This window comes from Orycteropus afer, unplaced genomic scaffold, assembly GCF_000298275.1.
Source record: "Orycteropus afer afer isolate SDZICR_OR568_19922 unplaced genomic scaffold, OryAfe1.0 scaffold00309, whole genome shotgun sequence".
Lineage (NCBI taxonomy): Eukaryota > Metazoa > Chordata > Mammalia > Tubulidentata > Orycteropodidae > Orycteropus > Orycteropus afer.
The window spans coordinates 1,819,813-1,834,899 of NW_006921896.1; the positions used below are offsets into that span (position 1 = coordinate 1,819,813).

General features: G+C 38.0%; 1 protein-coding gene across 1 annotated transcript in view; it reads left to right on the forward strand.

The window, feature by feature from the left end:
* Positions 1–11,063, forward strand: part of FAM13A (family with sequence similarity 13 member A) — a 235,272-nt gene extending 224,209 nt beyond the window's left edge. The window contains exons 15-17 of the mRNA XM_042782411.1: positions 7,140–7,336; positions 7,923–8,024; positions 10,937–11,063. Of these exons, the coding sequence (XP_042638345.1) occupies positions 7,140–7,336; positions 7,923–8,024; positions 10,937–11,063 (426 nt within the window). The remainder of the gene's footprint in view (positions 1–7,139; positions 7,337–7,922; positions 8,025–10,936) is intronic.
* Positions 11,064–15,087: the final 4,024 nt, after the last annotated feature.

Here is a 15,087-nt window from a genome sequence, read left to right on the forward strand (position 1 = left end):
AAAGGGGTTGTAATTGGGCCCTTCGGTGATGGCTTCTTGTGTTTCCTCAAGATTGGTAGCTACATATAACCACTTTGAACAGTCCCTGTTGATTTATATCATAGACCAGCTGATTTCCTTATTTTCATTTCATTCCACCTTTTTCCTTTCTATTTTTTTTTAACTTTTATTTGCTTCAAAGATCATTATTTTCTTTTGCTTTTTTCATAAAGATATGTTAATGATATTTTATAATTAACTCATTGGGAATGGAGTTTCTTTATTCCAAAATTTGGTTAAATTAGTTAATTGGGAACATTTAAAAACAAAAAATTATATTTACTGAGTTTATAGAAAGGAGCTCCTTATGGCACAGTGCCTAAGGCATTTGACTGGTAATAAGAAGGTTGGTGGTTCAAACCCACCAGCCTCTCTGTGGGAGGAAGATGGGGCAAGCTACTTCTGTAAAGATTTACCACCTCAGAAACCCAGTGGGGTTGCGATGAGTCAGAATCGACTTGATGGCAGTGAGTTTGTTTTGGTTTTTTTGAGTTTATGGAAAAACAAAAGTAACATATGAGAGAGAGAGGCCTGATGGCATAGTTGCTACTAATCAAGTGGTCAGCAGTTTGAACTCACCAGCTGCTCTGTGGAAGAAAGATGTGGCAATATACTCCCATAAAGATTTACAACCTTAGAAACACTTTGAGGCGGTTCTACTCTGTCCTATGGGATTGCTATGCGTTGGAATCAACATGACAGCAACAGGTATTCACACACACGCACACACACACACACAAAGTATAATTTTATAGACAAATATTTTAGTTCTCTCTGGCACATTTGTTCATGAAATTTCACCTGTTGCCCTGTCCTTGCCTTTCCCTGGCACATTTATTCTTCAGTTCTGATGTTACAATCCACTCTTCATCTGTGAATATAGTGCTTATGACCAGCACATATTAGAACATATGCTCTGATTTTTTTTTTTTCCAGCAGTAATTAAGGATTTTGCATAGATAATCCCTTCAACCAGTGGCTACTTTTGCTAGAACTGGCTGTGTAATCTGTGGCCGTAGATCAGAGTGCTTCTTTCTAGAGGCCTCACTGGCCTGTACTAGGGTCGCCCTCTTTCATGTTGTTGTCTGCAGACAACTGTACAAGCTGGACGCCTTATACAGAATTCCAGGGTGAAGAATCAGCTAATCGATGCTTTAGAGTCGGAGATTTCCTTTTCTTCTTCTTCTTCTTCTTTTTTTAAGCAGTTGTTTAAAGTCAGAAGGGAGAGTTAAACCCAAAGCAGAAGTGGGTTTTAAGAGTTCTGCTTGTCCTCCTTCTCTGATAATTCTGAGCTGGCTGGGTCGTTATTTATTTACTGTAGGTAGGAATGGTTATTTCAGAATATAGGGCTTCTTTCCCACTGAGGGACATCAATTGAGAACCTCTGCATTTTCTTGCCTGATTCTCAGCACTGTAACTGAGGTAAGGCTCCATATGCTACAAAATCTTCTTTCTCATTTTCTCAATTCCTTTTCTTGCCTCTCAGCCATCTTAAAATACTGGATACGCCTTGTTTTAAGTTATTATGCAATGATTGTGCCCATGGTATAAATTATTTTGAGAAGAACTTGTTTTATGAAAATGCTTTAAACCTGTATTGGGAAACATGGGCCAGTATGCTAATATATCTTAAAAATTAGAGTTAATTTCTAACAATAAGCCTTGTTTATGAAAGAAGACAAATTTTCTCTAACTGGTTATTTTACACAAAAATTAAGCCACTATGACTAAAGACATGTGGGCAGTTGTGTGTATGAAAATTAGCATGTTTCTGTTAAGAGCATACGGTAAAACTGTGACTAGATAAAAATGTGTTGTTTAGCACTTTAAAATATGATGCTTTAGTAGCTTCATTAAATGAATTGAAGATAAACTCACAATGTTCTTTTTAAAAGGGAACATTCTTCCAATTTTTATTCTTTAGCTTAGTTTGTTTTTTTCACAAGCATATTTTGGCATGACTTTCATACTGGATCACATAATGATCAGAATTTCAGATAATTTTGCAATTATTACATTGCTTTTGTAAATAGTGTCTTTTGGTTCGTTTTGTTCCAGTTGGCCAGACTTATTAACATGTATTTGGATTGTACTAATTCTTGGCAATCCTGTTACAATTCAGCATTCTGTGTTTATACAGATAAGAAGATTATCAGTATTTTCTTTATACACCATCCCTGGTTTTAAATCCTTGTGCGAGGGAACCAGATTGTATATTAAATAGAGCCAAATCAAGTTCTAAAAGCCTAGGTCTTCCAGCCCAAAGAAACTTAGAGCTCATCTAGTCAATCTCCTATCCAAGAATCTTTTCCAAAACTTTGCTGTCAGAATAGAGACACTGTCCCTAAGAAGGGATTTCATCCTTGCCTTGAAAAGTTTATAGCACTGGGGAGAGAAAGGTAGCTTGTTACTTGGACTGGGATTCAATAAGAGCTAAAAACTTATTTATATTATATTATTAATTTTAGGGGCTCTGGTGATGCAGTGCCTAAGGCATTTGACTGCTAACCAGATGGTTGGTGGTTCAAACCCACCAGCCACTCCATGGAAGGAAGATGGGGCAATCTGCTTTTATAAAGACTTCAGTAATAGCTAAAAACTTGTGTTATATTATTAGTTTTCTAATTATTATTTAAAAATTATAAAACATAATTATATAATATGCAATTCTAGAATATATAACTTTGATAAATACGTATCACAATTAATCAAAATAATTAAAAATTATAATACCCATTAGTGTTAGTAATTTATTACTTTCTACAGAATGGGTTTAATTTTGCCCTCTGGAGTGAAATATACTAAGCACACTGCTTCTGCCCTGAGAGCACTCCACATGTTTACAGTCATTTGCCCTGCCTACTCCCACCACCTACACAAATCTTTTCTCCAAGTTCTTGCTGTTCCTCATGTGCCATGGGTGCTAGACCATTCTAGGGGCTCTGCTATATGTATACACAGCCAGTTGATCTATACCCCTCTTAAAAACTAAAATTCAGAACTGGACATTATCTAGAAATGGTTTAACCAGGACGGTAGACCACAGGACTAGTCCTGACCCTGATCTGGACAGCTAAATCCCCTTCAATTCCACAAGTCTATGACCATATTACTATCAGTCAGTATATTGTAAGCTCTTTTTGGTTGTGACAGCTTGTCCTGTGCATTAAAGGATGTTTACCAGCATCCCTAGCCTCTGCCTACTAGTTAACCAACAGCACCACTCCATCCCAGTTGTGACAACCAAAAATGTCTCCAAAATATTGCCAAATGTCTCCTAAGGGGCAAAATCACCCCCACTTGAGAACCACTGTTCCAAGGCCATGTCTTATTGTTGACTCACCCCGTGCTATCCCAGCGCAATCCCCAGCTTCCTTTTGCATCAATTGTCTATGTGTCCAGTGTTTTTCCCTCCAACCTAATTATAGGCCCTTATAGTTTTCTAATTTGTTATTTATTTATTTTTACTGATCTGCCAGCCTTTTGAGATAGATTAAATGTAGGTTGGAAATTTTGGTAGCATAGTGCTTAAGGCACTTGACTGCTAACCAGAAGGCTGGTGGTTCAAACCCACCAGCCACTCCTCAGAAGGAAGGTTGGGCAATCTACTTCTGTAGTGATACTGCCTTGGAAACCCAAGGAGGGGTCGCTATGAGTTGGGTCCAACCCGATGGCACATAACAACAACAACAACAAATGCATGTTTGGTATTCCACTATACCAAATATTCCTACCCACCTTGTATTATATGCATATTTTGTAAATATGCCTTTTATGTCTTTATCCAAGTGATTGGTAAGATACTGAATAAGGCAGGATCTGGTGTAGAGCTTCCTCCAGGTTTTCATCACCATTGCATCATCATTCTGCATAAAGTTGGGCAGCCAACTTCCCTTTGGTAGGTTTGGCCTACCCCTTTCTGTACTGAAATCCAGATATTTCGCCATTCCTAACAAAAAGGAAAAATGGTTTCCTTTCATGCTTGTTTTTAAGGAGTCCGTACTAGTCACTATTGATCACTGATTTTTTTTCCCTGTGACTCATACATTATATTCGTTCATTTTTCTTAGAATTTATCTAGTATTCCCAACAACCTGATAGTCTTATAATTTGAAGATCCTTCAATTTTGACATTTTTTTCCTCCCTGATTTTCAAAGGTTACTGAGAGTAGTTTTGTTTAGCTTCATCTCAGAGAACATTGAGAGCTCACTATGTGCATGGTGCAGTCCACATTTTTAAGTTCTCTCAGGAACCTAGAGCATAATTTAATAAGGCCGAGACAACTGACTTCATTAAAGGTATCTAGGTGCTTGGGAGCTCTGGTAGCGTAGTGCCTAAGGCACTTGACTGCTAACCAGAAGGCTGGCAGTTAAAACCCACCAGCCACTCCTCAGAAGGAAGATGGGGCAATCTACTTGTGTAGTGATACTGCCTCGGAAACCCAAGGAGGGTTTGCTATGAGTCGGGTCCGACTCGATGGCACATAACAACAACAACAACAGGTGCTTCTGGTAACTTCATTACTGACTTATCTTAGGCTTTAATACTCTGTTAACACTGAGTTACTAGACTGTTTACCAAGCTGTTATTGAGTATCTTCTATTTACAGCCATGAGCCAAGCTCTGGGGACTGTAGTGAACAGACAAACCCAAATCCTTGCTTCCATTGAGCTTATAGTCAGTAGTTGCACCGTATCTTCCTCATCTAGGGAGGGGGATGCATGGGCAAAACACTTATTTGCACTCCTTGGGTGCCAGCTACCTTAGTACTTTGCACATTATATCAGTTAATTATTATTATTTAAGACATTTATTCAGCATCATGGTGAGACTGTTACATTTAGCAATCAGCAGCATGGATGCAAAAAAAAAAAACTAGAAGTTTTTGCTCATACATCTGAGTGTTGTCTAAAACATGTCTATTTTTTTTTTTTTGTTTTTTTGGTTTTTTTTTTGTAGCAGCTGAGCCCTGCCACCACTATTCTTGGTTATGTTCACAAATACATTATAACCTGTAGCTTCCCTGACACTTCTCTGGCTCTCCTCTCTTGCTAAGCTTTGTTTCCTGGCAGCCATTAAAACCTTCTGCCACTGCTGTTTGAACGCCATAGCCACCATAGTTTCATAGTTTGGCAAAGTATTGACCTCCACCACCATAAGGGTCAGAGATTTTGCTCCAAAGTTTCCTCCCTTTAAAGATTAATTGTTATAATTGCCAAAATCATTGTAGCTTTCACCAGCTGTAAGATTGCTTCCATCATTCTTAAAATCATAATAATCTTCCCCATTATTACCATATCTACCACCACCATGGCTGCTCTCAAAGCCACCTCACCCACTGAAGGTTCATCCATGACCAAAGTTTTCATTCCCCCCAAAACCACCTCCACGACCACCACCAGAGTTTCTAGGATCATTTCAACCTCTTTGGCTGAAAGGCACAGCCATTTCTTGCTTTAACAGGGCTTTCCTTACTTTACAGTTGTGGCCACTCATAGTATGATATTTTTGATTGACAGTCTTATCTACAGAGTCATGGTCATCAAACATTATAAGAGCAAAGCCCCTCTTCTTGCCATTGCCTTGGTCAGTCATGATTTCAGTCACTTCATTTTTCTCATACTGCTCAAAATAATCTCTGAGATGACATTCTTCAGTGTCTTCTTTAATATCACCAGCAAAGATACTTTTCACAGTTAACTGGGCAGTCATTGAGAGTCTCCTCGTGAGACAACCCTCTGGTTCCATAACTCTTCCATCTGTCTTGTGTGGCCTTGCATTCATGCTGCATCCACCTCCTCCGCAGCAGAGTAAGTGATAAACCCAAAGCCTCTGGAGCACTTGCTGTTTGGATCTCTCATTATCACGCAGTCCGTGAATATCCCCTATTGCTCACAATGGCTCTTCAGACTCTCATCTGTTGCTCCAAAGCTCAACCCTCTGATGAAGAGTTTCTGCAACTCTTCAGGCTCTTTAGGAGACTCTGACTTAGACGTAAAAGCAGTGAGGAAAAAGCTTTGACAGTGCTTTCTTGGCAGCATGCACAGGCGGGAAGCATCTCAATTAATTCTTACAAAAACTCCTCCACAGATAAGAATTGTTAGGCCTCCCAAAAAAAGAGAAACTTTATTATAAAGAATTATTATTTGAAAGTCATTTGTATTCTATGTAAATTTTTAATAATTCAAATATTAAAAAATCACTAATGGGACATTGACTTCCATGAACCAAGCAAAGAGAATCTCAAGGTATTAATATATTCTCTTTTGGCTTGTTATTCATTTTGGCAGTAAAAGCTTTCAGTCTGTCATGTTATTTTGTCCTTAGATTTACATGGCTTCAAATTGGCACTAAGAATTAGTTTGACTTCATTGTTTTTCTAATTGCATTATCATCAGAACAGATGGACAGTATCATACTTTCCTTAGAAGCATGAATGCTAAAAGATACAGTGGTCCTTGGAAGTTCTTTGGAAAAAAAGATTATGAATTTTATGATCCCAGTAATGAGAAGCTAAATAAAGTGTTTTAATCTTCTCAAAAGTTTCCTAAAGTTGTGTGATTCAAGCAAACATAAAATATTTATAATATGTGCTTTTATTTATAATAATATACTTTAGGAAGGCTAGATTATATTTTTGAAAATGCTCATAGCTTAATAAAAGGTTATTTTGAGGTACACAAGAAAAAGTCTTGATTGTCTGGTGATGATGGATTTTATAATGTGCTGTCACAGAGTGGGAAATTTTTAGGCTGTTTTGGTCATTTGATTTAGGATTTAAAATTATGATGGTTGTTTCTTCCTACTCTCAGCCTGGGCAAGGGTTAATAGTGCTGTAAGCTAAATGTTGAGAACACATGTTGTATAGGCTATTTTCTTACTGAGTGGCTGTGTTTAATATGTGTGTCATTTAAATTGTATGTATAAATATTCAATTATATATCCATAATGTACCAAATGTGTTATTAAATGAAGATATAAAAGAAACTAGAAATATGCATTTATATGATGTCTGGATAGTAGGGTGATTGTTAAATGATGCTTGAAGAATGCCAGAAAGAGAAACTAGATTTTTATTGGGATTGCTGTGTATCTCCAGGAAGAAGAAGAGGGTTCAGAAGACGATACCAACTCAAAGCCAGACTTCACAGTCACCCTGAAAACTGATTTCAGTGCACATTGCTTTCTGGACCAATTTGAAGATGATGCTGACGGGTTCATTTCCCCAATGGATGACAAAATGCCATCAAAGTGCGGCCAGGACACAGGGCTTTCCAATCTCCATGCTGCTTCAATGTAGGTCATTGTGTTGTGGTTCTTGAACTGTTTCAGTGAAAACAACTCTCTTAAGTTTCATTTTTAGCCTTTGTATTTAAATAAGTTGGCTGACAACACACATGGGGTGTCTTTGTATGGATAAAATTATTATTTTTTTAATTTCCCAGCTCAGTATTTTTATTTGATTTATCTTATATTATTTAAGGGAGATTTTTGAGATCTTGCTTAAACAACCAGAAGGTCTCTATAAATGGCGTTGTGCGATTCTGTGCTGTACAGCTCATAATTTAACACACATTGAGCACAGATGTCATTTCTTTCTCTCAAAGCAAAATATGACAAGTGCCATGGGATTGATTTCACAAGCCCTAAGAATCTGTAAGTATCTGAGCCTGCAGGAGCTTCGGAATCCATTTTCACTGTCAGCTATTTGGGCTTTCAAGGGATAGAAAACATCCATTCTGCTGACCCTAAAGTTCCCTCAATTTTTTCTTGTGTTTACATGTTTAGCCCTTTCCCCATAACCCCTATTGAGTTGCACATTCATTACACTTATAAGATTTTAGATTCAATGTAATTTTCTTGACATTCTCTGCCCTCTTAGACCTGAACTCTTGGAACACCTTCAGGAAATGAGAGAAGAAAAGAAAAGAATTAGAAAGAAACTTCGTGATTTTGAAGACAATTTTTTCAGACAAAATGGAAGGTAGTGCATTTCTTTCCCCCTCTGCCCCCTGTCCACACCCAACACCTTTCTTTCTGTCACATCGGTAGAATGCCCCCAAAGTAGGCACTACTCTGTATTGTTCCCATATAGTCCTTGGGTGTGTGCCCAGGGATCCTAGAAATTTATGTGAGAGCATGAGGTTTGTGCCATCCTTAAGGAAGCACTGCCTCTTGGATACTGTCCAAGACTGGTGCAGATTCAACTAGCATTTATAAAACTAACCTGTCACTTCAAATTCTAATCTAAAATAAGCAATTTGAAGCTGAGTTTCCAGTTGACAGCACTGTTGGTTGATTTATTTATTTTTCTTGAAGAAATTTAAAAAAAAAAAAAAGAAGAAGAAGAACAAATTCACTGCCAGCAAGTCAGTCCTGACTCATAGCAACCCCTCCTTGGATTTCCAAGGTGGTATCACTACGGAAGTAGATTGCCCAGTCCTCCTTCTGAGGAGTAGCTGGTGGGTTTGAACGACCAGCCTTCTGGTTAGCAGTCAAAATGCCTTAGGCACTACGCTACCAGAAACTAGAGGGAGAAATAAAGAGGATTCTAAATATTGCTAGTTTTTAACGCTTATTTTAAAAGCAAAGATGATAGGTGCCAAGCTTCAATGAAAAAATATGCGCGAGAAGCAGTAAATCCATCTGGTTGGTAAGTTGCCTTTCTCCAGTAAGTTTTAAGGTATAATTTAATCATCCTCATATATCATTATACTGAGAAGTAAATAGTCTTCCATGTTTGCAAGTGAACCCAAAACCACATCATGAGCCCAAGAATAGAACAAGGAAATAGATTTGCATCACTGGTATAGGAGTTATATAGGAACTCTGGTGGTGCAGTGGTTATGGCATTCAGCTGCTAACAAAAGGTCAGCGGTTTGAACCCACCAGTTGTTCCACGGGAAAAGGATGAGGCATTCTGCTTCCATAAAGATTTACAGCCTTGGAAACCCTATGGGGCAGTTCTCCTCTGTCTCATAGGGTCTCTATGAGTCGACATCAACTCAATGGCAGTGGGGTTTTGGGTGGGTTTTATGCTGGAGTTAAGTTTCATCATTTTGAGTTGATTTTATTCTAATCCAAATTCTGTAAACTATGTATATATAATTTCTTTTAAGTCCTCTTTTGTGTTTCTGGAAAATACTCAAAAATAAATGCAACATACAAATTAACTTTGGCATTTAAAATACATTAAATTCCAGTTTATTTCAATTACTATATAAATTTATATTTAGGATCCCTGATTTGGATCTGTCTTGTAATCACTTTCAAAAGATTTATATACATTTTTATGCCTAAGTGTTTGTGTTTCTTTTCCTATGCACTGTAGAATATTAGAAAATATAGATACACAGGTAAAGAAGAGAAAATAATAATAATACCCAAAGAAGTAATACCAAAAGACATACCATATTTATTGTTTTGATGTGTTTTGTCCCAGTCTTTTTGTATTTTTTATTTTGTATTTGTGTTTGTGTTTTTACATTTGTTTTGTATTTTTGGTTTCTCTTTTTTTCATGTAATTATAGTCACATCATACATAGGTATCCTGCACATGAGCAACAATATTTAATTATGTAACCTGTACAAGTTTTAAGGAAAAATATAAAAAAGTTTTAAGAAAGGATCATTGATAGGTATTAATTATTACGGAAGGAGCTGTGATGGCACTGTGGTTAAAGCATTAGGCTGCTAACCAAAAGGTAGGCGGTTCGAACCCACCAGCTGCTCCATGGGAGGAAGAGGAGGCAATCTAGTTCCATAAAGATTTACAGCCTTTGAAACCCAATGGGAATCACTGCATGTCAGAATCGACTCCATGGCAGTGGGTTTAATTATAGTTATTTATAATTGCAGATGACTAAGGATACCATAGAATCTGATTCCATTATTTCATGTCTGAGCAAAATGAAACCTCTCAAAGCACACAACTAGGACTAGCCTGTCAGATGTTCTCCTTCCTAATCTGCTATTCCCATCACTCTCCCTCTACTGTGAAGCTCCAAGAATTCTTTCCTAGAACAAGGCAAGGCACAAATAAAATCCATTTCTGTTTAGTTCATTGAACAAATTAAATAAATTTTTCCTGTATTTCCTCTTTAATAAGGAAAAAAGGAAGCCTCATCTTTGAATATTTGACTTTTGCATTTCAAAGTGAAATGAGACCCAGGACTGTGTGTTGGGTAAGAGCAGTGGCTTTGCAGTGAAGTCTACCTGACTTCCCGTCCTGGTGGGAACCTATATGTAGAATGTGGACAATAGCTCCATTTCATCAAGTTGTTGTGAGGGTTATATTAGGTCGTGGTTATGACGTGCTTGGCACAGTGCTTCACCTTCAATTAATAGTTGTTGTGCATATAAAAATATGCTTAGAAAATAGCTTAGTAAACGATGAGTGCAGGGCTTATTAGAATCGTGATCCAACTGCCAAATTTCAAAATTAATTTTATAAGTACCAATATTATCTGAGCGTTTTTTAAGATACGTAAATTGTGGGTATACTAATTGCTAATTAGAAATTTTATCAATTTCATTAGATGAAATATGTAAAAATGAAAAAGCATTAAGTTAAAATGATGAATAAATGAGACCCTTATTGTGAACTCATACTTAAAAGCAGAGAAAGAAAATTGCTGCATTTCTTAGTCCTTCAGGTAATTCTACACATTGACATTAACTGCATAAAAGCTCAGTCACATGGTGTCTTCTGGGGGAAGCTGTCTTTCACTGCTTGTCTAAATCCAGCTCTAATCTTGAGACCAAGTGACATTTGGTAACACTGATTCTGAAAGCTGAGAGCGAAGTTTCCTCATGATGATAGTTCACCTGATGAACAATATCATCTAGGAAAGACAGAGAATGATTCTCTGCCCTCTCGTCCTTTGTTTCCATTAGAAATGTCCAGAAGGAAGACCGCACTCCTATGGCTGAAGAATACAACGAATACAAGCACATAAAAGCGAAACTGAGGCTGTTGGAGGTGCTCATCAGCAAGAGAGACACTGATTCCAAATCCATGTAAGGAGACAGTCCCAGCCCGGCCACAGTGGCTGAGCTAATGCAGGGTGAATTTACCAGCTGCCTCCTATGGTAAATGGCAGCTCTGTAGAAACTGGAAGGCATCCTTGGAACTGGGATCAGACAATACAAGGAAGGCTTTCCTGGACCTGCAGAGCATGCAGCCCTTTTGCCTCCATGCCACTGGGATCTTCTCCCATTTCCATTGCTTGCCTTAGAGACTGCCTAAATGGAAGATGGCAACTTGACCTGACTTGGGAATTTTGTAATGGGAAAGTCAAGATTCCTGTACAGACACACACACACACACACACACGCATGCATGCAAACACAGACACAAAACTGTAGCCGAAGGTTCACTAACACTACCAGTGATGAATCACTACATTTAGACACACTCATCTACAGAGAATATACACTGTTCTTCCCCTGGAGAACTGAGAAACATGAGACCATTCTCTGTCTAACTGTGATCAAAACAAGCTCAGGACTTCATTTCATAGAGCGAACTTGCTGTGGAGACTTGTATTCTCCTTGGAGCCCTTTACATGTGGATGTGCGTTGGAGAGCCCTGCTTGCTGCCTTGGCCATTCTAGTGACCTATACACCTTTCCCACTGGTGTGAATTTGTTGGTTTTCCTCTTCCGCTCTCAGGTGGATGGAACCCGCATCTGCCCAGAATGGCAGTGCAGTAATCTATTAATGATGGTATTTCTTCAGGATGTCCTCAGCTGACAGAAAATTTTGGTCCCTGATGAGAACTGGATTATCTGCACAGGACAGAAGGATTGTAGCAATAGCTGTGTTTGTGATTATTTTTAAATCAGGTAACAGGGTGAAGAGCCTGGCGAATTCTTTCCTGAGCATTGACTGCACTCCCTCCTCAGTCTCAGCTTTTTAAAGGGCCAGCGTGTGTATCACAGCCTTTTGGGGGTTTAGTTTCATTTTGACACTAGCCAAACATAAAGGGTCTTGCTGAATTCTTAACCTGAGTGTAGAGGATCATGGGGAAGACAGAGTCTGCATTCTCAGCCTACTGAGTACTTACCAGAATTTTTTTAAAAAAAGTAAACCTCCACTAAAAATCCCCAAACTGAAGGGTAAATAAGTCCTCAGAGCTCACCTCAAGGCAGAATCTATCAGAGCTCACCCCAAGGCAGAATCTACATCACACTGTTTTCAAGATGATGCTGGATCTTTGTAAAGAGAAGAAAGGATGGTATGTGGCCAATTATGATTATAGTTGTTTTGAAGATTGTGCTAATCTGTCTGTATTAGATATTTTGGAGGGACCAGGGGACTTAAGATACCAAATCATTCATCTCTTCAGTGTGCTAGCATCACTTTGTGATTTATTGCTACTTTTTAACCTTCTGTTTATGCACTGAGGAAAGTGGGTTCTGGTCCAGCCTGTCCATTCTGGGTCCTGGCATACATGTGTGCACATGGCAGCCATGCATTTCAGCAGGTTCTGCTTTTGGAAGATAATGTTGCAGGATGAGCAGGACATCAGGGATGCCTTCCTGTATATCTTGAGAGTTGCTCTCTTAAAGTGTGTCTTTTCTCCCCCCCACAAATAAAAAGAGAGAAAGAAAACCTAAAACTGTACTAATGATTGTCAGTTTCAAAATGAGTTCTTAAGAAATTCTGTGGTCAGATTGGATTTACAACATTTTCCATTGCTGAAGTGAGGTGGCAGCTGTCCTCTGTCAGTTACTTAAAAATTGTTTAGGTCGAGGGAAAAAAGAATGCGTTTAAGTTTGCTCTTCAAAATAATCATGTAGAAGCATGAGCTGTGTTGGAAGTGCCCTGGTGTTAATCTACACACTTAAAGATGGTACATAATCCCACAAATTTAAATGTACATGAAAATCTAGTTTGGTTATTCTTTGCTCTACTGTTTACATTGCAGATCGCTAAAATTTCAAGGAGTTATAAATAAAATGATGCACTTTAGGATGTTTTCTATTTTTGAAATCTGAACGTGAATCATACACATGACCAAAAATTGTATTTTTTAAAAGAGATACATGTCTAGTCTGTCCTCTTAAAGTAACTGTTATCTTAAGCTATAATATAAATCAAATCATTACCAGTTAACTTTTAAGCACATCTGTTTAAGAGTACTGTTGAAAAATACGCTGCGGGATAAAAAAAAAAAAAAGGTGATAGGAGAAACCAATTACTGAATGTTTTGAAATCTGTTGTTTCTGCCAAAGGTAAATTAACTGAAAGCTATATTCAGGAATTCCTGTTCAAATTTGTATGATTGACTCAAAGAAAAAAAAAAAAACAACACTGAGTTACAGTAAAATAAATTGTGTATGGATTGTTGTGTCTTCCTTTGTAATTTTTAATAACCTGTGTACTTCATAGACTGGAGCCCAAGTTAAGAGGGGGAGGGGAATATGTTTATGCTTGATCCCGTTTGAAGATACGTTACTCAGTAGCTTCTGGCTCGGCCAGAAATACCGAGGCAAATTTGTTTCCACAGCAACCATTTCTGCAGCCTAAAACCTCAAGACACTAGAGGCAGTTTAATTGGCTTCACACAGACAGAATACTTTGGACTGGGATTTTTCCTTTGCTCTCTTGGAAGTGTGTGTGTTTATTAGCACATGCCAACAAATAAATGTTAAGGGTTACTTAATAACAATGATAAGTAAAGGTTAAGGGTGAATAAACTTGATTGTATGATTATAAGAATTAAGAAATGGCAAAGGCTTGTCATTTCCACAGGCACTTGCTTCTATTATGCTTACTCTGGAGTAAACACTGAAATAGATGTTTGTGTTAAGGATGATATAATTACTGCATTTCATCTTTGAATCATTTATACTTAGGATGTCAATTTCCAAGATATGTATGTGCAAGGTTCTGGATGAGGCCCTGCTTAGAAGTTTTTCAAGATAGCGGAAATTACTCAATCACTGGGCTTGTAAGAAAGCCCACACACTCCAGGTGATCTTCCAATTCAGGGAAGATTCTCATGAAAAATCAAATTTCAAACTGAAGAATTAAACTAACTTTAAAAAAAAAAAAAACTGTAACACATTGTGAGCTAATAATTAGATAAGATTTCTTCTATGTCTGGTGTTGATTGCCAAATTGAAGTTAAAGATTACCATTCGTCACTAAGGCAGGGATCTCTACTAGTAACATCAAGATAGTTTTTCTTTGCCTCATTCTGATGCAATGCTTGCGTGGCTGAGGAAGAACCTCTTGCAGGGTGTGCCTGCTCCCAGGTGTGGCATTTCTGGCTTTTGTCATATATATTGCACTGAGATGCCCTGGGGCCAGTGGTCTTAGAGCCAGCCTCCTGGTGGTTGCGGATTTGCTAATTTGAGCCTGGAATTCCTTATAAGGTGAATATTTTGGTTTATTCTCATCAGGAAGGGCTGGCCATGATGTCATTGAACTGGTTCTCTGTGAAGGTTGCCTAATTCTTAGTAGACAGAATTCAGCCCAGCATCCAGAACTGATCATATATTTACATGAAAACCAAATTTTAAAGTTTGTTGATTCATTTTTTAAAGATTCTTAATCTGATCCCCAAAATGCCATTTTTCTTAAGGGTAATAACGTTTACTACATATGATGGTATATTTAGAGTTCAAATTCATAAATTATTAACTGCTTTGTGAAAAGCAAGTTGTAGTCTAAATTTATTTTGCTTTCAAGAGGGGTTCTTCCTGATCCACTGCTTCATGGGATTTTTGGTTTTCGCTTTTGCCTAGGTGGGGCAACCTCAATACCTTTGCCATGTTCCTTTTCAGTATCATGAGAGAGAAAAACTACACCCACACATTGAAGCAGTGTTTCCTCTGAAGCCCATATTTCTGACAAACCAGAATGTGCTTTCCTATCCTTTCCTTAATACCTCTGGTGGCACAGCGGTTAAAACATGTGCCTGTTAATCAAAAGGTCAGCGGTTTAAATCCACCAGCGGTTTGAATCCACGGGAGAAAGATGAGACAGTTTGCTTCTGCTACGATTTACAGTTTGGGAAACCCTACCGGAAAGTTCTA